The 26,386-nt window shown below is 56.9% G+C and overlaps 1 protein-coding gene across 1 annotated transcript in view; it reads left to right on the top strand.

The window, feature by feature from the left end:
• Positions 1-2,087: 2,087 nt before the first annotated feature.
• Positions 2,088-26,386, top strand: part of PKP2 (plakophilin 2) — a 36,198-nt gene continuing 11,899 nt past the window's right edge. Inside the window, exons 1-6 of the mRNA XM_007531762.3 lie at positions 2,088-2,384; positions 9,971-10,077; positions 10,635-11,089; positions 13,321-13,453; positions 21,583-21,790; positions 24,020-24,197. Of these exons, the coding sequence (XP_007531824.1) occupies positions 2,165-2,384; positions 9,971-10,077; positions 10,635-11,089; positions 13,321-13,453; positions 21,583-21,790; positions 24,020-24,197 (1,301 nt within the window). The 5' untranslated portion in view covers positions 2,088-2,164. The remainder of the gene's footprint in view (positions 2,385-9,970; positions 10,078-10,634; positions 11,090-13,320; positions 13,454-21,582; positions 21,791-24,019; positions 24,198-26,386) is intronic.

Below are 26,386 nucleotides of genomic sequence, written 5' to 3'. Positions count from 1 at the left end.
AGCCTTTGTGCAAGAGAATGCTGACAGGTGACAGGGAGCACTGCGGGAGCCCCAGTCACCCCTGGGGAGAAGGGCCCCCCCTCTGAGGAGGAGAGGCCTGAAGCAGAGGGCTCTGAGGCCCCAGAGGGCTCCGAGGACACAGGCACAGAGCAGGCTGTTGCAGCCCCACTGGCCAGGCCAGAGCCACAGAGATACCCTCCCTCGGGCATGGGTGCTGTCCTCTCTGTGGGGCAGGGACAAGCAGGGCCCAATCAGGGCCGGACCCAAGGCCGCTTGTCCAGAGTGCCAGCGCCCCTCCCCCATGGCCAGCACCCTCACCACCCCAGCAACAGCCACCAGCAGTCCCCCTCAGCACAGAGGGTGGCACCCCACCATGCCCAAGGGAGAGGAGAGGGAGGTGGGCTGCTCCCCCTGGCAGTGTGCTGCTTGGGCACACATGACCCAGCTTCAGGTGGGGAAGCTTCTGTCTCTCCCTGTGTCTCTGGAAAAGTTGGCTTGGAGGGTGAATCCCCAGTGCGAAAAAGGAAAAATAAAAAGGAGGGAGGGCTTCAGTACCCAAGATGAGTAGTCAGCCTGTCTTTGCAGCTGGGGTGTGGTGCTCTGGTGTTTGCAGGACCAAGGGGGTCATTTGGGGAGAAGTCCCATCAGACACAGGTGATGGCAGGAGGATGCAGACACCATGGCCACCTCAGTCCAGGACCCCCACGCATTGCAGGCACTGTGGGGGCCTTTGAGGGCGGATGAGAGGCCCCTGCCCACACAATCCTCCACCCAGCCTTCATCCAGGCTGTGGGGGAGTGTGCCACCACACACACACCCACAGGGCAGGAATCCATGCCCTGCTGCATGTGGACTGGGGATGTCTGCTTTTCCAAAGCGCCTCACAGTGAGGGGCTGGCACCTGCTGCAAGCTGGCCAGGTCTGCTCTGAGCTTCTGCAGAGCCCTGAGGAGGGACACCTGTGTCCCCAGGCCACCATCCAAGAGATCCTGTGGAGGAACATCTATGTCCCCAGGACACCATCCATGAGAGCCTTTGGAGACACCTGTGTCCTGTGGAGGGGCACCTGCAGGCCAGAACCCAGTGCCCCCCTTCAGCCCTGGCTTGTCATGAGCAGGTCTGGGGGAGCAGGGCTCAGTCCCCAGGGCTAAGCAAGGGCAACCAGCTGTCACCTCCCCCTGGGCTCGATGGAGGTGGGGGTGGGAGCTGGCGCCTGGTTCTCTTCTCCTGGGAGCAGAAAGCCACGCCGGGGATGTTGGGGGTGGCTCCCTGGCCTCTGTGACCCAGGCTGGGGGCTGTGAGGAGGGAATGAGAAGGAAGGGGAGTCCCTGCGCCCCCAGAGCGCCTGCGGGACAAGATCTGGCCAGAGAAGTGGGGAACAATAGGGGGCGCCCGCCCGCCGCTCTAGGCGCGGGAGGAGCGAGAGAGTTGGCGGGCGAAGGGGGAGCATTGGCAGTGTGGGAGGCCTTGGTGGGTATAGACCTGGAGGGTTGAGGCAAGGAGTGGGGGGGCGCAGTGTGGGCGGGGTGCTGGCTCAGGAGGGGGTGTGGTGCAGGGTGTCCTGCAGGGGGCGCTACACCCCGCGGACTGGGGCCTGTGTCGGTGCAGCACGCCCGCCCTGCACGCCCCGCGACCCCACCCCCTCCCCACGCAGGGCCCCTGATCTCCAGTCCCCCAAGCCTCCAGAGCCCTCAGCCCGGATGCAGGAGAAGCCCGGGCGCCAGCAGTCCAGGCGGGTCCCTTGGGGACCGGAACTGCGACCCGGCCTTGAACGCCACGGTCTGAGTGTCTACCAGGGTGGGCGGAGCCACACCTGCGCGGAGGGCGGGGCCCAGTGGCCGTCTCCAGCCAATCATCAGAAAGGGCGTGTCGTCTTCGAGGCGGGGCCTGTGGTGGGTGTGGCGTCCTCTGGTTACATTCGGGGGGCGGGGTCTTCAGGGTGCTGAGCCGGGTCTTAAGTGGGCGGGGGCCTCCGAGGGGTGTCAGTATCCTGTAGTGGGCGGGGCGGAGGCCTGCTGTGGGCGGGCTCTGCCGCGGAAGGTGGGACCTGATATGGGCGGGGTCCGGTGGATGGGGTCGCGGGGCGGGGCCGGCTGGCCCGCAAGTCTAGGGAGCGCCGGGAGCTGCAGTGCCTGTGGTGGCAGCGGCGGCGGCAGGTGGGAGCGATGGCGGCGCCCGCGTCCCCTGGAGAGTGCAGCTACATCCGCACGGTGCTGGGCCAGCAGATCCTGGGCCAGCTGGACAGCTCTAGCCTGGCGCTGCCGTCCGAGGCCACGCTGCGGCTGGCGGGCAGCGGCGGGCGCGGCGGGCAGGTGGCACGGAGCCTGCGGATCCAGGAGCAGGTGCAGCAGACGTTGGCCCGCCGGGGCCGCAGCGCGCCGGCTGGTGAGTGACCGCGGCGGCCACCTACCTGTGTGACCAGTGCATGTGTGCAGGGGGCGGGGTTGCAGGGGTGCATATAAGAGTGCAGGGGGCGGGGGTGCAGGGGTACATATAGGAGTGCAGGGGGCGGGGGGTCCAGGGGTACATATAGGAGTGCAGGGGGCGGGGTGCATTTAGGAGTACAGGGGGCAGGTGCAGGGGTGCATATAGGAGTGAAGGGGGCGGGGTGCAGGGGTGCATAGTAGGAACGCAGTGGGCAGGGTGCAGGGGTGCACTGTAGGGGTGTTTATGTACAGGGGTGCGTGTGCACAGGCGCATTGTACAGGGGTACAGTGTAGGTATGTGTGTGTGAGTGCACGTGTGTACAGGTGTGTTGTGTGTGCACCTGTGTCTGTGGAGGAATGTGGCTCCAGGCTCAGCCCAAGCAGGACTTAATTGTGAGGCCCTGGAGACCATAAACTCAGAGACTGTATGCAGGATTTTGATAGTGATTTATTCACATTCTGTGTTTGGACATTTCACAGTGGAGGTGGAGGGGGGAGGACTCCATTCACGGTGTCAGCTGTTTCATCAGGGTCCAGACCTGCTAGGTAATTTACAGAGAAAGCGAGCTCTCGCCACCTCCAGCTTATGCTTCCAAGCCCCTGGTGCTTGGGGCCTCCCACCCTTTGTGGGGTGAGGGTTGATATAGGAAAAGCAGAGAATGGGACAGAGGTTTTGGGGTGGGTGGGGCTCGCTGAGCACCACAGGCAGAGTCAGCAGGAGGAGACTTGACCCCCACTACCACTCTGTGCTCTGGGGGTGCAGCACTGCCCACTCCAAAACCCTGAGCTTGGGGATGAAGTGTTTTGGCAGGTAGTGCGGGATCAGTGACTGGCAGTACAGGAGGCGGTGGGAAGGAGGCGGCACACACTGGCCGGGCAGAGCACAGGCAGCTTCATTTTTTCCTAGACTAGAGTTACTGGCACTGTGGGGAGGACGAGGGAGCAGCTGGGCCTCTTTCTGGGCTTGGGCCGATCGCTTTCCCTCTCTGCCTCTCTGTCTGAACAGAAAGGTGCATGAAGCTGGGCCAGAGTTTTGAGGCTGTGGCCAGCTGGCCAGGAGAGAGCCCTGCCTGTGTGGTGAAACCCCCTCAGCGTGGTGATGACACCTGCAGGCTAGAGGGGCCATGATGCCAGTGGGTGTGGTAGGTGCACTACAGATGCCTGTGGGTTCATTTCATTTGAAAGCCTCTGCAGTGGGCATTTTAATCCTCTTTTGACAGAGAAGGAAGTCAGGCAGCTCAATAGCTCTCCAGTTCCCATAGCTTGGAAGTGGCAGAACTGGTATTTAAACTCCCAGCCTGGACTCTTGAGCTGCTGCTCCATCCCAGCTTCCTGTCTGCTAAAAAGCAGAGTGGCTGTGAGGGGCCGGGACCTGGCGCTCTCACCACCCAACAGCCCACCTACCCTGTTCCTCTCAGCACAGTGGAGACTTAGGGGGTTGGGAGGAGCTTGGAAAAGAGACACTCCACGGCTGGGCAGTGGTGCACCTAGCTGAGCACATACATTGTCATGTACAAAGACCTGGGTTCAAGCCTCTACTCCCCACCTGCAGAAGTGAAGTTTTATGAGTGATAAGGCAGAACTGCAGGTGTGTCTCTTTCTCTCTGTTTCTCTCCCTCTCCTCTCAATTACTCTCTGTCCTATCAAAAACAAAAATGGAAAGGAAAGGAAGGAAAAACAGCAGCCAAGAGCAGTGGATTCATAGTGCTGGCACGAAGTCCCAGTGATAATCCTGTCGGTAATAAAAAAGAAAGGGGGGGCGCTCCACTGATTCTGGGGCAAAGGCTTCAGGGTCACCAAGCCACTGCTTGACCTGGAGTGGTGGCCACACTGGGTCTTGCTTCCTGTGAGGACAACCAGCCCAGCAGGAAGAGCTACAGCCAGGCTCCCCTGCCTGCCCTCCCCTACAGCCTCCTGAGTGCTCCAACACACCCTGCAAACGGGCGTGAGACCCCTCTCCCATGTGCAAATGCCCATCTGTCATAGTCTGTCCCCGATGCCAGGGCGCAGCCACTCTGCTAGAGGGGTCTCCGAGCACTGGGGGAGGGCGTTCTGTCCCTGAAGGGGGCTGGCCTTGCCCAGACTACACTGCACGGCAGGCCTGCCTCCACATGAGCCATGCCCCCCCACCCCAGGCACAGCCCCTGATGAGAAGAGAGGTAACCTGGGGTTAGAAAAAGGGCTGGAGGGCCCTGGAGGATGCCTTCTGCAGGGCCTGGCCTGTGGGGCCCAGGAGTCTCAGATCTGGGCCCAGGAAGGCGTTGGAGGAAGCAGAGTTCCCAGGAATTCTGGTATGTTCCTGAGTCACAGTCCAAGCTGTAAATCAAAGGGCACAACCAGGTGGATGAGGAAAGGGTGTCTGACGCCTTTGGGTGAGCATAGCCCCTTCCCGAGAACAGATGGTGGATCTCGAAGAAAGGCTGGCCAGCACAGGGACAGCCGTCATGGGAACAGACACCCAGCCCCCAGGCTGCCTGCCTTCAAGTCCTCCAGTCCCCAGCCCACAGCCCTCCAACTCCCAGCCCTCAACCTCTAGCTTTGAGCCCCCAATCACCTTATCCGCCAGCCCCTGCGCCCAGCCCACAGCCCCCAAACCTCACAGCCTTCTAACTCCTCAGCCCCTCAGTCCCCAACCCTTAGCCCCTAGCCACAGATACCAGCTCTCAGCCCCCAAACCCCTCTGCCCCTTTTAGCCCTCAGCCCCCAAACCTGTCAACCCCAGCCCCTGCCCCAGGCAGGAAATCAGGAACTGGCTCTGAGGGGCCACTGCAACACAGGGCGGGGTCTGCATGGCTTGTCCTTGACTAAAGTTCTCTGGAGCTCCATGGGCTCAGGGCTGTGAGCCTGGGCTCTGTTCTTTCTCTAGGCTGGCACGAATCCTGTGTCAACAGCAAACATTCCAGGGAGAGCCCCTGGCTGCCTGCCATGAGCTGGGGGAGGGTCCCGCATGGTCCTGCCTGAGATGGGAGCAGATAGCCTGGGGGGGGGGAACCGCCCCCAGCCCCAGCCCCAGCCCCAGCCCCAACCCCAGCCCAAACCCCAGTCGCAGTCCCAGCCCCAGCCCCTCAGTGCTTGGGCGGCTTCCTCAAACCACTGTGACTCTGTTGTTATTTGAAGCTCTGCAGAACCTTTTAAAGTCAACTCTGATCTTCCTAGGGGTGAGGAACAGGTTCAGGGGGAGATTACAACATCCTGAGGTTTGGAATTTGAAGAATTCTTTTACGAAAGTCACGGAGAGGACAAATGAGAATTTCACAGGGAAAACAGCTCCTCCATCAGTCTGTCATACTCACTTTAAAAGTGTGGCTGTTTCACCTTCTGCAGCCTCCTCCCCACCTCCACCCCCACCCCCACCCCGTGTCTTCTGCATAAAGAGAAAGCATCCTTTCACGTTGACACAAGAAAACAGTGAGCAGTGTCCTGGTAAAAAGTGCAGCTGGTATGGGAATCAGCCCCGGCCTGGCCAGGCCAGCCTGAAACAGCTCTCCTGGCTGTGTGTAGAGTCATGGTCAGTGGGATTGCTGGACGGGCTGGTGCTGGCTGTAGCTGCTACTGGGTGGGGAGGGGCCATGGGGGGAAGCTCTTTAGACCTTGTGCCAGGCCTGAATCTTTTGAGTCATTGCTTCAGCCAAAAAGAATCCCGGGAATGCAGCAACTGCTGAGGGAGCAAAGTTGGTCAGAAAGTAGAGGAGGGGTGGGGGGGGAGCAAGGTGTCTACACTGCATGTGGGTCTCCTGCACCCCAAGTCTGCTGGCAGACTCCCCACTCTCTGGTCAGTGTGTCATGTGGCCCGCTGCAGCAAGGACAGCACTGTGTTCTCTGGGTTGGAATTAACCCCCAAACATAAATGCTAGCAGAATGGGGTGATGGCCCTGCAAATAGAGAGGACACTGCACCCTGACGGGGTCCCCAGGAGAAGGCTGGGGTACCATCCTTGCTGGTAGCTGGTGGTGGTGCCCTACTGGGCACCCCAGAGGGCAGGTGGGCACTCCCCCTCTGTGGCCTGTATTTCAGGGCAGGGCAGGGCCTGCAGGAGAGATTGTTGGGAGGGGAGCTTCTGCTGGTTGGCCTTCACCCCCTCCCTCAGGAGTGAACACCACAAGGCTGCAGCTCAGCCAGTAGTTGCTGAGGACTGGCCTGGAAGCCCACAGTGTGAGCAGTCAGACTTCTTGTCAGAAGGGCTCTCTGGGTGCAGGGGGATCCCAGGGAGCTGAGTGGGGTGTGTCCCTCAGAAGTTGTCCTGGAGGGTAAGTCCTGCTCTATTCTGGTGGTCCCCAGTGCCCTCATCCCCACCCCACCCCCAGGAATTCTGCGGTCTGCTGCCCTCTGCAGGAGCTGACTTCCTTCTGGTGGCCTGCCACCTCTCCAAGCCACTCCCCTCATGCAGCCCCTGCTCAGCCCCCTTAGCGCTGAGGCCTCTGTCTCATGCCAGTGTGCACCGCTCAGCCTGAAAACAGAGGGACTGCACCCCCAGAGCAGAGGGCTAGCGGCCTGCACCCTAGAGTAGAGGGACAGGGGCCTGTACCCCAGAACAGAGAGACAGGCACAGACCTGCACCCCAGAGCAGAGAGATGGGCACAGACCTGCACCCCAGAGCAGGACAGACACAGACCTGCACCCCAGAGCAGAAGGACAGACACAGACCTGCACCCCCAGAACAGAGGGAGAGGAACCTGTACCCCAGAGCAGAGGGACAGGTACAGACCTGCACCTCAGAGCAGAGAAATGGGCACAGATCTGCACCCCAGAGCAGAAGAACAGACACAGACCTGTACCCCCAGAACAGAGGGAGAGGAACCTGCACCCCAGAGCAGAGGGACAGACACAGACCTGCATCCCAGAGCAGAGGGACAGGGATACAGACCTGCATCCCACTGGGACCCAGGGGACATTGTGTGGGACATGAGGCTCAAGGTCTCCACTCCCACTGGGACCAGGGGACAGTGTGTGGGACAGGAGGCTCAAGGTGTCCATTCCCACTAGGACAGGGGACAGTGTGTGGGACATGAGGCTGAGCTGGAGAGGCACCAAGCACAGGGCAGTGCTGATTGGCCAGAGCTCAGCAAGACCTGGCTGCCCACACAGGTGGCTGGTGGAAGTGGGGTATGGGGGGAGGAGTTGCCAGAATCCCACTGTGCTGGGGAGATGACAGCACTAGGGGGCTGGGTGGGGACTCACTCAGTTGAGCACACATATTACCATGTAGACTAGGGAGCGTAGTGGTTGTACAGAAAGACTTTCCTGCCTCAGCCTCTAAAGTCCCAGGTTCAACTGCCAGCACCACCATAGGCCACAGTTGAGCTGGGCTCTGGTCTCTCTCTCTCTAATCCCAGCAATTCATTGCATAGATGACCAGCAATCAAGCTTTCCTCTCTCCTCCCCTCCTAAAAACAAGGCCAAAGATTGTCCTTGTCCTAGGGCCCACAGGTGGCCAGGCTTGTGGATGCTGGCACCCTTCCCCTCAGCCTGCCAGAGCCCCTGCTCAATGGCGGGGGGCTTCAGGCTCAGCTGCTCTTTGCATTCCCACCACCACCACCACTCCAAGACACTGGAGCAGCCTGGCATTCTAGAGAACAGAGGTGAGGAGAAGCTCACTCTGGGCTGGGGCAGAGGAGCACCCAAGGGCCTGGTGGAATAGAGGCCTGTACCCACAAAGATGTGAGCTTCACATCCACCCCAGTTGTAGGTCCCCCAGGGACAAAGGGCAAAGGCCAGCTTCAATATCACTGCTAGCCTCTGGGAGTTTCCCCAGTTCCCTGAATGTCAGCTTCTGAAGGTTCCCCAAGAGTGTGTCAGTTCTGAGGGTTCCTGAGTGTGTCAGCTCTGAAGGTTTCCCAAGAGTGTGTCAGTTCTGAGGGCTCCCCAAGAGTGTATCAGCTCCGAGGGTTCCTGAGTGTGTCAGCTCTGAGGGTTCCCTGAGTGTGTCAGCTTTGAGGATTCCCTGAGTATGTAAGCTCCATGGGTTCCTGAGTGTGTCAGACTCTGAAGGTTTCCCAGAGTGTGTTAGCTCTACAGGTTCCCTGAGTGTGTTAGCTCTGAGGATTACCTGAGTGTGTCAGGCTCTGAGGGTTCCCCGAGTGTGTTAGCTCAAAGGGTTCCCCAAGTGTGTCAGCTTTGAGGGTTCCCTGAGTCTGTCAGCTCTGAAGGTTCCCTGAGTGTGTCAGCTCTAAGGGTTCCACAAAAGTGTGTCAGCTTTGAGGGTTCACTGAGTATGTCAGCTCTGTGGATTCCCTGAATGTGTCAGCCTCTGAGGGTTTCCCAGAGTGTGTCAGCTCTGCAGGTTCCCTGAGTGTGTCAGCTCAGAGGGTTCCCTGAGTGTGTCAGCTGTTAGGGTTCCCCGAGTGTGTCAGCTCCGAGGGTTCCCCGAGTGTATGCTCTGTGGGTTCCCCGAGTGGTGTCAGCTCTGAGGGTTTCCCAAGTTGTGCCAGCTCTGCAGGTTCCCTGAGTGTGTCAGCTCCGAGGGTTCCCCGAGTGTATGCTCTGTGGGTTCCCCAAGTGTGTCAGCTCAGAGGGTTCCCCAAGAGTGTCAGCTCTGAGGGTTCACTGAGTGTGTCAGCTCTGCAGGTTCCCTGAGTGTGTCAGCTCTGAGGGTTTCCCAGGTCCCTGAGTGTGTCAGCCTAAGAGCATAGCATGGTTGTGTTGCAGAGCTTGGATTAAAGTTTGGGAAGTGGAGCTGAAGACAGGGAGGGCCACTGCCCCACACCACGCTCCTGTCTGTCCTCTGTCTCTGGAGGCACTAGCCTGACCCCCAGAGAGCACTCAGTGCCTCCCACTCCTGTCCCAGCATAGGGGAGTCCCTGTTCACTCAGTGCCTGCTCCCCCTCCTCCCATAGCTCCCATCCCTGCCTGGGGCAGTATCCCCTCCCTCCCAACTTATGGTGGACACCCCAGGCCAAGAAGGGCTTCCAGACTCCTCTGTTTCAGCACCTCAACAGTCATAGATTTTAGCACATTTTAGCCTTTCTTCCTCATCCTAAAAAACTAATGAATGAAAAAATTGTTTATGTGGGCAGAGGAGTAAGCCAGGACTTCCTCACCTGCAGCACCACTGAGCATCTTCCTGGTCTAATCTTTCCTTCTTCAGTTGTTGAAAAGGGGGGTGGGGCAGGGGCATAGCTGGAGGGGACTCAGAGGGAGAGACTTTCAGTCATGCCCACCCTTCATGGAGCTCCCTGGGTGCCGTCCATGGTGCTGAGAGAGGAGAGACCCACACACACACAGCCCTGCTCCACCCTCCATGGGACTCCCTGGGTGCTGTGCCTGGTGCTGAGAGAGGAGAGACCCCACAGCCCTGCCCACCCTCCATGAGCTCCCTGGGTGCTGTGCAGGGTGCTGAGAGAGCCCTGCCAACCCTCCATGAGGCTCCATGTGCTACTGAACTTAAACCCAGGGCTTCAGGCATGAAGGCCGCTAGAGCAGATATGGTACTGCTGCCGGGTGGCTGAGGCCACAACAGAGGCAAGTGAGGAGCTCTGTGCAGGTGCAGCAGGGCCAGGCCCCAGCTGTCCTGCAGCCTGCTGTGCGCTGACCCTGCTGCCTTGGCAGGGAGCCTGCACCGCACCAGCAGCGTGCCAGAGTACGTGTACAGCCTGCACCTGGCAGACGGTGACCACGGCCGGCTCCTGACACCTAGGACCTATGACATGCTGAAGGTGGGCTTGGGTGGGGAGCTCAGCTAAGTCTGGGGGCTGGGGCAGCAGGGGTCTGGGTGGGGCTGGACTGCGGTGGGAGGGGGCTAGACTGGGGGTCTGGGCTGGGGTGCAGGAGGGTACTTGGCTGGGGTAAGGAGCTGGGGGCTGGGAAGGAGGGGCCAGCCTATGTTTTTGGGCTCTGGAGGTTCTGGGTGTCAGAGGCTCTAGGTCCTACCCCGCAGTACTGGCTCTGCTGCTTCCCCGACCCTGAGCATAAGCTCTGTGTTCCTGGGGGTCTGGGCTCTGAGGGCTCTGGGACTCTGAACTCTGAGGACTCTGGGGCTCTGGAGTCTGGCTTCAGACTCTGGGCTCTAGGGGTTCTGGGTTTCTGGGGGCTCTGGGGCTCCAGGCTCTGGGTTTCTGAGGGCTCCAGGGGCTTTGGGGGTTCCAGGCTCTGGGTGTCTGAGTACTCCAGGGGTTTCAGGGGATCCTGGCTCTGGGTTTCTGAGGACTCCAGGGGCTTAGGGGCTCTGGGCTCAGGGCCAGGCTGGCCCCCTTACTGGCTTTTGCTCCCGCAGCCTGGGCCTTGGGAACGCTGGGCCGGCTCAGGGCACTGGGTGGAGGAGCGAGCCTGGAGGCTTCCACTGCGCCGGCTGGAGGTGTCCCCCGAGGGCAGCCCCGAACGCACCCGTTGGACCCCTGCCCCACGCCCCATGGCCCCTGCAACCCACTACGCACGCTCGGACATTACAGCGGCCACCCGCCGGCGCTACGACACCCTGAGCGTCCACCGAGAGGCCTGGGGACGCACCTGCCGCCTGTCCTCGGCCCCTGATGGCCGCGCCCTCACCTGCCCGCGGCCCGCCAGCCGCAGCACTGGCGACCTGCGTGACAAGGAGAACCTCATGGCTGGGCTGCGAAGCTCCGTTAGGGGCCACGCCCACAGGACGCACCTGACCGCCGGCCAGCTGGCCGCTGTGGGCAGCGCCAACCTCGGCCTGGACAGGCCTGCCTTCGCCGACCCACTGCTCGGGTGAGTACAGGGACACAGGGACACTGGCTGGGAAAGAGAGGCCTGGAAGAAGGGATGCCCTGTCTGCCGGGGGTGGGGGGGTTGTGGTGGCTGAGGGACAGGTGCCCCAGGGATAGGGCCCCCTTCCACCTGTGACAGAGGACACTGGCTGCTCTGGGAGCCCCTGATGGGCCAGAGGACACCTCCTCCAGCATCACCTCCCCAGCCCACGCAGGGAACACAGAGATGCAGGTCCTGGGCTGAGTCTCTGTCACTGCTGCCCAAAATGCTGGGTCAGGAAGGGTACCAGCAGTCTTCTGAAGGCTTCATGCTGCTTCTGGTGGCTTCCACCCTTGGGTCCAGCACCAAGCTGGTGGGGACGGGGTGCTGAGACCCCGGCAGCCTCTCCAACTCTTGGCCCTGTGGGTATCTACCCTCCCTGCAGCCTGACCCTGGTCTAGCTTAGGGCCTGAGCCCAGAGGATGCTGGTCCTGCCCCACCCTGTCTCAGGATGCTTGTCTGGCCCTCAGTCAGCTGAACTGCGTGGGGCTGGGTCCCAAGTCACATGGCAGAACCCTGCTTGTCACAGAGCTTCTAGCCTGTCCTGGCTGTGGAAACAACTCTTTTTTAAATGTTTATTTAGTTATTACATACAGACAGAGAAATTGAGAGAAATTGAGAGGGGAGGGAAAGATAGAGAGGAAAAGAGACAGAGCGACACTTGCAGACCTGCTTCACCACTCCTGAAGCTTCCCCCTTGCAGATGAGGAACAGGTGTTTGAACCTGTGTCTTTTCACATGTAACATGCACTCAACCAAGTGCACCACCACCCCACCCCTCAACCAATATTTTTTATGAGCCCTGCTCTGCTCTGGGTTACAGTGGTGCCAGGGATTGAACCTGGGACCACAGCTGCAGGCAGGAGAGTCTCCTGCATCACCACTGTGCTTTCCCCACTGGCTCAGTCTGTCTGTCTTGTAGCCCCACCCCCAGCACACCCACTTACTTGGGTAGCCCATCTAGGCATTCCTTGGTCACCTGGCACAACTCCCAAAGGTGCTCCTTTTCTGCCCTCCTCCCCTCCCTTCTAATCCATCCATCTCTCTCTCCACCTCACTCTCTCTTTCTCTACCTCTTTACCTCTCTCTCCCTTCCATCATTCTCTCTGCTCTCTCTCCACCCAGTTGCTGAGGTTTTGCTGGAGTGAACAGGACACCCCCATTCCCATCTTCTCCCCAGAATTGGGGTGGGGCCCTGTTTGTGTGAGTCAGCGTTTATGGGCTCTACCCCTGGACTTTGGGCCTTCCAGTACCTTATCTTATGCTCTGAGGGCCCTGGACGGGCAGGTCACGGAGACCTTCGGAAATGCAGGATAGAGAGGAGAGGAGTTAGAGGAGGAGGAAATAGTACACAGAGTCCATGGCTCACCATCTGGACTCTCCTGGGGCTCAGGTTCTAGGAGAACTAGCCAAGCTAATCAGTTGGGACATTCATGTTAGAATAATTGAGCACATTTCAAGGAACAGAAGCCTTGCTTGGGGTAAAGAAGTTTAAAGGATAAGAAATCATTCCTACAGTTCCCAAAGGTTCCACCCCAGAGATCAGAAATTGTGGAAATGGATTCTAGAAAGTGTGGCTCTCTGAGCTGCAGAGATAGCTCAGCCTGCCATGACCAGTCCCAGGTAGGCTTCACGTCAGAGCTGAGCAGGGCCTTCTCCCCTCTTCCCCCTTCCTCCTCCCCCCCTCCTCACTCTCAGCCAAAATGGTGTTCCCTGAAGACAGAAGCAGGTCAGGGGTGCCCTGTGGAGGGATGCTGGCCTAGCCCCATACCAAGGCCCGCATGTGGGGTGCGTTCTGCTGCCTGGTGATATTCCACATGTGAAGGCAAGTGCTGTCACAGGCCTCTCCATGAGGCAGCTGGACACAGCCTTAACTGACAAGCAGGCTGTCTTTCCTACCCTGGGAGGACAGTGCTGGGGACCAGGGACAGCTGGGCACATGTGCTGAAGTGTGGCTTCTGCTTGTGGGGCTAGTGGTGTGACCCCCTCTTAAGGGAGTCAGCTATCCCCTGGAGGGTCCAGCTCCAGTAGGAGGGTCAGCTCCCTTGGGGAGGTCCAGTTCCTGAGAGGAGTCCAGCTTCCCTGGAGGGATTCACCTCCCAGCTGCTCCTGCTCAAGTGCTAACCTGCCCACAGACAGGGGGCTAGGGGTCTGGGCGGGGGGAGCACGGCATTGACGGTGCATCTCTGCAGGAGTGTGGACATGGAGATGACACTGGAGCGGGCGGTGGGCTTGCTGGACGGCGACCCCACAGTGCCCAGGGTGGCGGCCGCGGCTACCTTCATCCAGCACGAGTGTTTCCAAAAGGCTGAGGCACGCAGGAGGGTGAGTCTGTGACCAGGCTGGGCAGTGGGTGAGGGCCCACACTGGGCATTCCTGGGCTGGAAGGGGTGTGTGCTGATTCTCACAGCCAACTCTGTACACAGTTCTCTTTCTGGAAGCTTCCATGGCTAATTGTTGCAGTCGGCTGCATCTCAGATGCTTCTGAGAGAGTGAGCACAATCTAGGCTGTCTTTCTCTGCATTTAAAATAGAATGATGGGAACATGGGAGACAGCATGATGATTCTGCGAACAGACTCTCCTGCCTGAGGCTGGGGTCCCGGCTTGCATCCCCAGCACCACCATCTGCCAGAGTTGAGCAGGGCTCTGGGGAAAATAATAATACTGATGATGATAATATAGTAATAATAATAATAATAGGGCTGGGGAAACAACACAGTGGTTCTGCAAAAAGACTCTCCTGCCTGAGGTCTGAGATCCCAGGTTCAATACGCTGCACCACTGTCAGCCAGATCTCAGCAGGGCTCTGGGGAAAATTAGAATAAGCAGTAAAATATATAATGTAGTCAGTGTTCTCAAGGAATAGTTGTACAGAAGGCAGTGGCTCAGAGGAAACACGATGACTCCCCAACAGTCCTGCTCCATGGCTGTGTGGAGCTGCCACCCCACCAGCTCCTGTAGGGAGAGGGGGACAGCTCTGGGGGTCAGCTCCCAGGGGGAGGGGCAGAGGGCCAGTTCCCAGGGGGGAGGGGCCCACAAGAGGCTGTGTGTCACAGAGTGGTCCAGGTGGCTCTGGAAGCTATGTGGGGAAGGAATCTCTCATTCCCAGATGCTCTCTGTTCTCTCCTTCACCAGCTGTGGTCATCTTCACAGGTGTGTTTTAGGCCTGTAGAAGCAAATATCACATGGGGTGATTGGATATTCTCTCTGTCACTGTTAAAACTAAAATCGAGTGGCCAGGGAGATGGTTCAGTCAGTGGAGCAGACTTGCTGTGTGAGGCCCCGGGTTCAAGTCCTGGCAGTTGGTGGCAGGAGCAGTGCTCTGGTGTGTGTGTGTGTGTGTGTGTAGTGGTGGTGGTGGTGGTGGTGCTCTGGTGTGTGTGTGTGTGTCTGTCCTGGGAAGTAAATAAGCTTTTCAAAGGATGTGTGTTTAGAGCAAAGCCACAAGTGGCAGGGATTCTTTCTAGTGCCCTGCCTCATGTTTCTAGTGCCCTGCCTCATGCCCTGCACTCTGCACTCTCTTTACATGGCCGCATAGCTCTCTCTTTTGTTTGTAGTATTTTATTTTATTTATTTTTAATTATTTATTTTTCCTTTTGTTGCCCTTGTTTTTTATTGTCGCTGTAGTTGTTGTTGTTGTTGTTGTTGATGATGTCGTCGTTGTTAGATAGGACAGAAAGAAATGAAGAGAGGAGGGGAAGACAGAGGGGGAGAGAAAGACAGACACCTGCAGACCTGCTTCACCACCTGTGAAGCGACTCACCTGCAGGTGGGGAGCAGAGGGCTCAAACTGGGATCCTTACGCTGGTCCTTGCACTTTGTGCCACATGCGTTTATTTTAATTTTTGAGAGAGATGCAGAGAGAGAAAGATACAGTGAGAAATACCAGAGCACTGGTCAGCTCTGGCTTATAGTGGTTCAGAGATTGAACCTGGGACTTCGAAGCCTCAGGCATGAGAGTTTCTTTGTATAACTATTATGCTATCTACCCCTGCCCTCTCTTTCTTTTGGTTGAATATGCCTTTTCTTTTAACTTTTCTCATCACTTTCTTCTTAAATCTTTTAAAGCTTTACTTTTTAGTATTTATATTTTATGTATTACATAGAAACAGAAATTGAGAAGGGAAGAGGGAAAGAGAAGAGAGGTAGATACCCTGGCAGCCCTGCTTCACCACTTATGCAGATGGGGGCCTGAAGCTAGGTCCTTTGCATTATTTTCTTCTTCTAGCGTTTGCCCTTCTTCCGTAGCCAGTCAACAGCGTCAGGTTGAGCCTGATGTAAAGTTTCGAGACCTCCTTTGAATCTGGAGAGGTGGCAGTCGTTGACTATGTGGGTCATAGTCTGACTGTAGCCGCAGGGGCAGTTCGGGTCGTCTCTGGCTCCCCAGCGATGGAACTTAGCGGCCCACCGGCCATGGCCTGTTCGATAGCGATTGAGGAGGGCCCAATCATAACGTGCTAGGTCAAAGCCGGGTTGACGCTTGCAGGGGTCTGTGATGAGGTGTTTGTTCTTTACCTCAGCTGACTGCCAACTCTGTTTCCAAGAGACTGGAACAGAGAAGTTCAGTGTAGGCATAGGGGACCAGATTGGGTGACGAGACGTCAAGCGTTGGACAGGGTGGGCATCATCTAAGTTCATTTCCCACATCTACGCTCGACCGGACCTGCCAATATACGCGGATATCTTCGCCCACCCTGTCCATTCATTTATTCTTTTTGCCACCAGGGTTATCATTGGGACTTGGTGCCGGCTTTGCTTAGTTTTTTTTTTTTTCAATTAGATAGGACAGAGAGAAATTGAGAGAGGACAGGGAGATAGAGAGGGAGAGAGGAAACTGGGCAGTGGTGCCCCGGGTTAAGTGCACATAGTACAAAGTGCAAGGATCAGCACAAGGATCCTGGTTCGAACCCCTGGCTCCCAACCTGGGGGGGGGGGGGTCACTTCACAAGCAGTGAAGCAGGTCTTTAAGTTCTTTCTCTCCCCCCCTTGTCTTCCTCTCCTCTCTCAATCTCTCTCTGTACTGTCCAATAGAAACTGGAAACATGGGCGGGGAGACAGCATAATGGTTATGCAAATAGACTCTCATGCCTGAGGCTCCTAAGTCCCAGGTTCAATCCCCTGCCCCACCATAAGCCAGAGCTGAGCAGTGTTGTGGTGTGTGTGTGTGTGTCTTCATCTCTCTCAAAAATAAAATTAATTAAAAAAAATTTTTTAAAAAGAAAAGAAATTGGAAACAATGTCCTCTAGAAGCAGTGGATTTGTAGTGTCGACACTGAGCTCCAGCGATAACCCTGGAGGCAAAGGGGGTCAGAGAGAGCCCCCCACACCACCATAAGCCAGAGCTGAGCAGTGCTCTGGAGAGAAAAAAAAAAAAGGGGAGAGAGACACCTGCAGACCCTCTTCTTGGCTCATGAAGCGTCCCCCCTTCAAGGAGGGGCTTGAACCTGGGTCCTTGAACTTGGTGTTATGTGCACTTAATCAGGTGTGCCACCACTCAGCCCCCTAAACAGCTTTTCTGAGGGACGAATTAACCATGTGTTGACATCATGAAACCATCCTCAAAGTCCAGATATTGGGTGTCTCTGCTTCTTGAAAGGTTTTCTTGTGTCCTTGATAATACTTGCCCCCAAAATCTCTCTACACTTCGCCGCCCCCCACTCTCCACCCCACCCCACCCCCCACTCAGTAAGCTGCTTTCTGTGACTAGAGGTTGTACGGATTTTGGTAGAGTTTTCTGTGGGCGAAAGCCCACAGACCACATGCTGACTTTTCTGGGGTTGACCTTAGTCTCTGGGTCCTTGTGGGTGTGTAGTCAGGCTGTTTCCCTCTTGAGTCCTGGAGATCACAGAAGCAGCTGCCCTGAGCCTGTGTGCAGACACACGGTATTGTTTCCAGGAGTAGGGTGTGTGCAGGGTGCAGTGTGTGTGTGCCTGTCAGCCTCCCCCCCCCCCCAGAGGTGACTGACGGGGAGGCATCCAGCCCTCAGGACCCTCCCTCAGGGGGCTGTGCATTGGTGGAGGGGCCCCTGGTGTGGCTCAAAGTTGCCTTTCCTTTTCTTTCAAAGGGCTGACAAGTGACATTTTCACCATCTTTTCTCCTGCTTTCTTGCCATCTGGATGTCACCTTTGGTGAAATATGTCTTCACATCTCTTGCCTATTTTTCCTTTTTTTTTTTTTCTGTGTTCTTGAATTTTGAAAGTTCTCCCTGTGTTCTGTATCTGAGTCCTTTAGACAAGGCAGTGTGGGAATATTTCTCCTACTCGTGTTTTGTTTCTTCACTCTCTTTTTAAAAAATATTTATTTATTTATTCCCTTTTGTTGCCCTAATTATTTTATTGTTGTAGTTATTATTGTTGTTAGTGATGTCGTTGTTGTTGGATAGGATAGAGAGAAATGGAGAGAGGAGGGGAAGACAGAAATGGGGAGAGAAAGATATACACCTGCAGACCTGCTTCATTGCTTGTGAAACGACTCCCCTGCAGGTGGGGAGCCAGGAGCTCGAACTGGAATCCTTCTGCTGGTCCTTGCGGTTTGCGACAAATGCACTTAACCGCTGTGCTACCACTCAGTCCCCTGTCTCTTCACTCTCTTAACCATATTCAATCTCAGTTGAGTGTCATTTGTCAGCTTTTTCCTTTATAAGGTTTACTTTTCACAGTGAATCAAAAAGTTCATCTCCTCCTCCCTTTTCAATTTCTCTTTGTCCTATCCAGTAAAATAGAGGAGTGGTCGATTCATAGTGCCAGCACTGAGCCCCACTGATAACCCTGGTGGCAATTAAAAAAAATTATTGGGGCTGGGTGGTGGCACACTGGTTGAGTGCACATGTTACAGTGCTGAAGTACCCAGGTTCGAGCCCCTGGTCTCCACCTGCAATGGGAAAGCTTCACAAGTGGTAAAGCAGGACTGCAAGTCTCTCTCTCCCCCCTCAGTTTCTCTCTATTCTGTCAAATGAAATAAAGTTTAAAAAAGAATTCTTCCATTACTTCAAAGACCCAGGGTTATTCTCCTGTGTTTTCCTTCTAGAAGCTTGCCAAGTGTGAGATCCTCTCGTCTGTGGTTTGTCTGGGGCCAGTACTTGTGTGCATGTCGCAAAGTGCAGCTGGGAGTCCCCCTTGTTCCCGCTGCACGGCTTGTGAGGGCACTACTTGCGTGGAGCTGCTTTGCCGCTAGCCCGGGCTGGGAGCACACGATGGGGTGTGCCTCCCTTCCTGGGCTCTGTTCTGGCCCCACAGCTGCTTGTCTTTGCCAGACACCACAGTCTCGAGGACAGCGGGTCCCATGTACCAAGTCTTGGGTATTGGGTAACAACAGTCTGGAACCTAGGTCGTGTCTGTTTGGACCCACAACGGTGGTGGGGGAGGCCCTGCTCTCTTCCCAGGGAGGACCCTTGGGCAGGCATCCTGGCACACTGGGAGGATGCGTCCCTCTGTGTGCTCTGAGTGGAGGGCAGTACCACTGATTCGCTCGCTCACTCTGCAGCAGGCTTGGTGAGGGGCTCTTAGCTATGCCCCAAGCCTCAGGCATAGGGCTATGGGTACCCACCTATGGGGAGCCCCTCCCCAGCCCTGCACAGACACCATCTGCGCCCCCTCCCAACTTCCTGTGATATTCAGCTCCCTGCTGTGCTCAGCCTTCCCACTGTTTCTACCAGAAACAAACCTTTCAGTTCTTCCCCCTCACAGAATGCTTGCGTCTCCACCCCCGGCCCCAGCTGCCCGCAAGGCCCAGTCTCTCAGCCGCCCAGCACAGTGGCTATGAGTGTGTGTGTGTGTGTGTGTGTGTGTGTGTGTGTGTGTGTATGTTTTGTGTTGGGGAGGTCCCAAAGCTCCTGGGCTGCACACCTATGTGCAACACCCTGCAGACACTCTCAGCCCCTCCTGCAGATGAGCCTTGGCCCTCCCACCTCTCGGGTCTCCTGTCCCTCTGTTGTGGGCAGGCAACAGCACAGTTCACTTCCTCCTGTGGCTTCCTTTCCCCAGGTATCATCTGCATTTCATTTACTCCTTTACTTTCATTTTTATCGCCACCAGGGTTATCACATGTGTTGGCACTACAAATCTACTGCTCCATTCCCAGTGGCCACTTATTTGTCTTTTTTTTCTCACTTTTTATTTTATTGGATAGAGACAGAAATTGAAAGAGAAGGGGCCTGGCGATAGCATAGTGGGTTATGCGCACATGGCACAAAGCGCAAGGACGGGTGTAAGGATCCCAGTTGAGCCCCCAGCTCCCCACCTGCAGGGGGGTCACTTCACAGGTGGTGAAGCAGATCTGCAGGTGTCTGTCTTTCTCTCCCCCTCTCTGTCTTCCCTTCCTCTTTTGATTTCTCTTGCCCTACCCAACAACAACAATAACAACAAGAGCAATAAAAATGGGAACAAATGGCCTCCACGAGTGTTGTTTTCGTTAGGGAGCTCCAGCAGGCCGGGCTAGCTTCGCGGCGGTGAACAGAGACTTGGGGACTCATGGTTGAGCTTAGGCAGTATCTCTTTATTCATGCAGGACGCAGCACAATCTAAGCTGAGCTAAGCTAAACGCCTCTAAAACGAACAATGTTGTCTTTATATATACTTCCCAAGTAGGGCGTGAACAGGATGTGACATAGAGAGGGTGGAGAGAAAAGTGACTGGTGAAAATCAGAGTGTGACAAGGAGAGGGGGCAGAGCAAAAACATATCATGAAACAGTGGGGATTAAACCAATACCCTGGAGGGAGGGTGGTGCTTGTTAACAGCGGTTATGTAAATAGAATGAAGTGGTTATGTAAATAGAATAGTGTTAAGCAGGGGGGATTTAAACCAAATGAAACAGAAGGGGTCTCATGCATACCAACACATGAGCAGTGGATTCATAGTGTAGGCACCAAACACTGGGGATCAGGGGCTCGAACCTGGGTACTTGAGCACTGTAATGTGAGCATTTAACCAGATGTGCCATGGCCCGGCCCGTCTGCACGCATTGAGTGAGGACACAGAGCACCCCGCAGTGCTGGGAAACCCCAGGGCCTCGGGGCTCAGGCTGCAAGGCCTGTGTTCTGTCATTGCACTGGGCTCCCGGCACCTAGCTTTCACCTCTCCTTGTTAAGTGCTGAGTGGTCCCTCTTTGGTCCTGGCTCTGGGTGCTGGGTGTGGGTGTCAGTGGCTGTGCAGCCCCCACCCCCCACCCTGTGCTGTCCTGTGCATCCACCCTTGGGGTTCTGACTGACCAGGCAGGCGGGGTAGGGAGGGGACAGTCTCTGCAGGAAGTAGGGTGTGACAGACATGTATCAGGCCTAGAGCCTCTGCAGGCACCCAGGAGGGGCAGTGTGGGAGGGCCAGGGTCAGATGTCAGAAACGCCAGCCAGGTCAGGGTTCCAGAAGCTTCCAAGGCATCTTCTGCTGTGGAGACAGAGATGGTGAATTATGGATGGAGTGGGGAGTGTCCCAGGCAGCCAGCTCCTTTGTGCCTGCACCTGGTGTCCCCACGCCTCTGGCACACCTGGCACTCACCACCTGCGGGGCACATGGGGCCCAGGCCGGTTGGGGGAAGGGAGGCTTAGGGACTCGTGCTTCTTTTTTTTACTTTACTTTTTAACTTTTATTTATTTTGATTGGACAGAGAAATTGAGAGGGAGAGGGAGATAGAGAGGGAGAGAGAGACAGGCAGACCTGTAACCCTGCTTCATCGCTTGCTCCCTGTAAGTGGGGAGTGGGGGCTTGAACTAGGTTCTTGCACTTGGTAATAGTGCACTCAGCCGGGTGCCCCCTTGAGCTTGGTGGTTCTGTGTGTGCACCCAAGGGAGCAAGGAGAGACCAGGCCTATTGGGCAGGTCTGTCACACATCCCAGCATAGCACTGGCCACTGCCCTCCTGCTCTGCCATCCTTCAGGAGGGGTCACCTCACTGCAGCCGCAACCAGTGTCTCTGAGCTGGGAACACAGGCTCAACCCTCAACACTGGGCAGAGAACTCTCTGCCTCCATCGGCATCACTGGGGCTGGGGTACGCACAAGTGTGAGGCAGCATCTACCTGCTTTCAGTATTTAGATGGCCTCGGCCTCAGAGGCCTCCTGCTCCCTGGTGGCTGACTAGGAAGCCCAGAGCCTGGGGACCACCATGTCTGGGGTGAGGGGGACAGGAGTGGGGGGTGTTAACACAGAGTATGAGGGCTGGGACCCCACGTTCCCCCAGAGATCTTCCTGGCTCTGTGTGCTGCTCCGGGCTCGGAGCCCCTGCTCTCACTCACTGACTGTCCCTCATCCCCTCCCCAGGCTCCCCTGGGCTCCCAAGAGGAGTGTCCAGATCGTGACTCTGGCCAGCAGGCCCCTGTCCACCCTGGGCTCTGGCTAGTGGATTTGGCTGGCCTTGGGGGTGGGCACAGCAGGCCTTGGGGGAATGGGCATGGCTAGCCTTAGGAAGGCACAGCTGGCCTGGGGGAGTATGTCACCCAGAGCCCTATGACGCCCCCCTGCAGGTGTACCAGCTCCGTGGTATCCCCCGGCTGCTGCAGCTGCTGAAGTCAGCGAGTGAGGATGTGCAGAGGGCGGCCAGCGGGGCGCTGCGCAACCTGGTCTTCGAGGACAGTGACAACAAGCTGGAAGTGGCTGACCTTGGGGGAATCCCCCGGCTGCTGCAAGTGCTCAGGCTGAGCCGAGACTTAGAGACCAAGAAGCAGATCACAGGTACCACATCTGCCATGAACAGGCAGGGCCCAGAGCCCCCATCCATGTCCAGGCAGGGCCCCAACCCCCCATCTGTGTACAGGCAGGGCCACAACCCCCCAATCTGTGTCCAGGCAGGGCCCAGAGCCCCCATCCATGTCCAGGCAGGGCCCAACTCACCCATCTGTGTCCAGGCAGGGCCCAAAGCCCCCATCCACATCCAGGAAGAACCTGGAGCCCCCATCTGTGTACAGGCAGGGCCCCAACCCCCCATCTGTGTCCAGGCAGGGCCCCAACCCCCCATCTGTGTCCAGGCAGTGCCCCTCCCCATAGCTGAGAGGTGCCTGCTGTCTAAGACCTGATCCAGACGCCCCTGCTCTGAAGAGCAAGTGACTCACTCTGGCTGGCTGTGTGTGGCAACCCTAACCCTAAACCTTTGACCCCATTCTCATTTTACTTCTTTTGTTAGTTGGGACCAGAGCTCACTGGGATGGAGCAGGCCTCACATGTAGGTCCCATGTGCACCTCTGTACTGTCTCCCCTTGGCCACTTATCCTTAAAACTAATTCTGAATGCAAGTCCTACTAGAGCATTGTCCCAGGTGCCCAGAATATTCTGGAAGCCTGGTAGCCCCGCACCCAGTTCTCGTGGTGTCACCTCCACAGTCCTTGCTGGATCTGCACAAAGAAAGCAGAAGGGGAGGGAAAGAGGATGGCCCCTACCTGCACAACTGCTCTGTCACGTCTGTGAAAACACCACCTGACTTGTCTCCCAATCTGTCCATGCTCGGACCCGCCTGCCAGCCCCTGCTACCCCAGAGAGGGTGGAGGAACAGTAGCCACTCAGTAGCGACTGAGACATGACACAGCTGGAAAGATTTCTAGCGTGTGGGAGAAGCAGAGTCTTTGTTGGTTTATTGCCACCAGGGTTATTTCTGGGGCTTGGTGCCAGCACTACACATCCACTGCTTCCAGCAGCCATTGTTGGGTTCTTTCTTTTATTTTTATTTTATTTTACTTAACAGGACAGAGAGAAATTGAGAGGGAAGGGGAGATAAAGAGGGAGAGAAACACCTGCAGCCCTGCCTCACCACTCGTGAAGCTTTTCCTCTGCAGGGGGGCAGAAGGCACTCTAGCCTGGGTCCTTGCAAGGACTTTGTAGCTTGTATACTCTGCTGGGTATGTCAGTGCCTAGCCCCTGTATTTGTGAGAGAACAAGAGCTTTGTGTGTGTGTGTGGGGGGGGGTGTCTGTGTGGTCCCAGGTCCCTAGGGGCAGGCCGGCTCTGTCCCCCTGCCTGCCCACACAGCTGTGGACTCAGGACTCTGCACAGCACCAGGCAATAGGAGCAGAGTGCCTGGCCTCCCGGCCCTGAGCGAGCTGGCTGTGCAGGCAGGGAGGAAGCAGCTGGTTGAGGTGTGCTTCCTCCAGCACCTGCCCAGGGCCTGTGCAGGAAGAGGAGGTGGGGGCCCCACTGTTGAGCTGCCTCTGGACGCTCACTTGGGCTCCTCGCCTACTTTCTACAGAAAGCTCTTTCTAGCATTCTTTGTCTCTTTTCTTTTCAACTTTCTCTGGCCTGGTAACTAGAGCTCAGCTCAGACCTGCCTGGGAATCCTTTTATCCAGCTCCAGCCCTTCCTGTCTCTGCCCTTGGGGGAAGGGGGGTATTGTCTGTGGGTGACAGCAGGCCACAGCCCCAGCACTGTCAATGGAGCCTGGCAGGCTGGCTCTGAAGCATGTTGTCAGCACCCAACCAGCCACCCCAAAAGCTGCCCCACCCCACCTGCCCTGCCCTGATGGGGGTAAGGGGGCTGAATCCTAGCCAGCTCCAAGGCAGACTCTGATCTCCTTAAAACCAGGGTAGACTTCACCCCAGAAACCAATTCAGACTGATGTTTGGTTTGCAGGCAGTAGTTAGGAAGAAGAGTTTCTCTCTGGGCAGTGGGCAGCAGGAAGGGGACTCCAGTTCTCAGCTCTGTTCCCCAGGTCTGCTGTGGATCCTGAGACCCCAGATTCCCAGCCCCCATCCCCCGGTCTGCTGTGGATCCTGAGACCCCAGAACCCCCATCCCCAGGTCTGATGTGGACCCTGAGACCCCAGCCCCCTCATCCCCAGGTCTACTATGGATCCTGAGACCCCAGCCCCCCACCCCGATCCCCAGGTCTGCTGTGGACCCTGAGACCCCAGTTCCCCACCCCCAATCCCAGGTCTGCTGTCGACCTTGAGACCCCAGCCCCCCACCCTGATCCCCAGGTCTGCTGTGGAACCTGTCCTCCAGCGACAGGCTCAAGAACCTGCTGATCACGGAGGCTCTGCTGACACTGACGGAGAGTGTGGTCATCCCCTACTCAGGGTGGCCGGAGGGAGACTACCCCAAGGCCACTGGCCTCCTGGATCTGGACATCTTCTACAATGTCACAGGCTGCCTCAGGTAGGGCTGGCCCCCACCTGGGCCTGGGGACCCCCGCTGGGTGGGAGGATGTGGTGGCCCCCAGCCTGGGAAGGCACAGTGGAGCCTCCAGGGCTGCCTCCAGGGTGGGGTGGAGGCTCAGCTCCCTAGGACGGGGCCAGGCTGAACCCAGGGAGGGGCAAAGCTGCGCCTCTTGTTGGGTCTACAGCAGGCCCCTGCTGCCACCTAGGTCCCAGAAGTCCTCCATGGTGCAGTGTGAGAAGGGAATTCTGAGTCAGTCAACTGGGGGTTGGGGGTGGACAGAATCTGGTAAGAGGTGCATGCTCAGGGAGCCGGGCTCAAGGACCAGGGGGAGGTACAGGACAGAGCACAAGGCCCCAGACTGGATCCCAGCAAGCTAGGAGCACCATGAACAGCCCTGGGGGTGGTGGGTCCCTCCTCCCTCTGAGGAGCAGAGCATGCAAGTCGGCCGAGAGGCTTGTCCATGCAGCATGCCTGAGGAGGTACCCAGAGCTGCACTAAGAAACTTGGGGTCTTCAGGCTTCATGGTGGAGAAGGGGGGAAGCTTGGGGGCCAGGGCGCCACCTTGTCCCATTACAGTTGGTGATAGGGCTCACCAGTGATGCTCAGCCATGTCAGCCCTGAAGTGAGGGCCTGCATTGGCTCGGGGAGGATAGCGGGAAGGAGGATGTAAGGCCCAGTGTGTGCATGAGGCCCTGCAAATCCTGTTCAAGGGAGGCCTGACAGCAACATCAGCAGGCTGGGGTGAAGTTGTGCTGTGTCCATGGCAGAAACAAAAGTGAGGGTAAGGTGTGCTTCTCCACAGCTCAGTCAGAAAGTTACCCTTGGGGAGTCGGGCGGTAGCGCAGCGGGTTAAGCGCACGTGGCGCCAAGCGCAAGGACCAGCATAAGGCTCCCGGTTCGAGCCCCCGGCTCCCCACCTGCAGGGGAGTCGCTTCACAGGCGGTGAAGCAGGTCTGCAGGTGTCTGTCTTTCTCTCCCCCTTTCTGTCTTCCCCTCCTCTCTCCATTTCTCTCTGTCCTATCCAACAACAACAACATCAACAACAATAATAACTACAACAATGAAAAAAACAACAAGGGCAACAAAAGGGAAAATAAATAAATATTAAAAAAAAAATTTTTTAAAAAGAAAGTTACCCTTGTGTGCAAAGCCTCACACTCACACGCACACTCACACATACACAAAGTCTCTCACACATAGAACACACACACACACACACACACACACACACACACACGTCTCTCAGACACACTCTTTTTAAATTTTCCCAGAGCTCTACTCAGCTCAGGGTTATGTTAGTGCTGGGGATTGAACCTGGGACCTTGGAGCCTCAGGCAGGAAAGTCTGTTTGCAAAACTCCTGTGCTGTCTGTCTCCCAGCCCTCCCACAGACACACCCCTTTTCTCTGAGAGGAGAAAGCCTGCCAAGGCTGGGGAGACCTGGGCCCAGGAGCAGCAGCGGGAGCCTGGTTTCTGGAAAGGCTCAGCCTCAAGCCAAGGTTGGAATGCCTCCTGGAATGCCAGAGAACCAGTTCTCCCCAGAGCAGAACAGGAGGTCATGGCCTCACCCTCTCAGCCCTGTCACTCTGGAGAGGCTGCAGAGCCAAACCAGCAGAACATTCCTGAAGTGTCAGAGGGGAGGGCAGAGGACTCACCTCTGCCTGCAGGGCCCCAGGCTGAGACAGCCACTCCCCACCCCCGTGTTGATAAGCCCACAGAGAGGAAGAGGGAGGTGCTGAGGTCTGAGCTGGCTGCCCCTTGGGGAAGGAGAGCTGGAGACCCTGGGAGGAGCCATGTGTGAGCAGCTCTGTGACTGAGCAGGCTATCCTCAGAGATGCCTGTGGAGCCCTGAGCCAGTGTCACCACCTCATTGTCCCTATCCCCGAGAAACTCTGCCTGCAGGTTGTACTGTAGTGCCACAGCTACAGTGCCCAGCAGGTGTATTTAATGGGCTCAAAGGCTAGTGGCCAGCCCTTCATCCTTTGGGGTAATGTGTTCATTCTGTAAGGGGGAGAGGGAGGCTAGCTGGGACCTTTGCCCAGCTCCTTTCCCACGGGTCCAATTTGAATTCTCTTCAAAAAATTACAGGGAAACACGTGTGAGAGGTGTGTGATTTCCAAACCCTCCTTTACTTTTATGAGGTGGAAGTCATGCAGAAGTTAAATCAGAGGAGAGAACACTTGAGGA

Source organism: Erinaceus europaeus, chromosome 7 (genome assembly GCF_950295315.1).
Source record: "Erinaceus europaeus chromosome 7, mEriEur2.1, whole genome shotgun sequence".
NCBI classification, from domain to species: domain Eukaryota; kingdom Metazoa; phylum Chordata; class Mammalia; order Eulipotyphla; family Erinaceidae; genus Erinaceus; species Erinaceus europaeus.
This window is presented reverse-complemented; position numbering and strand designations above follow the sequence as displayed.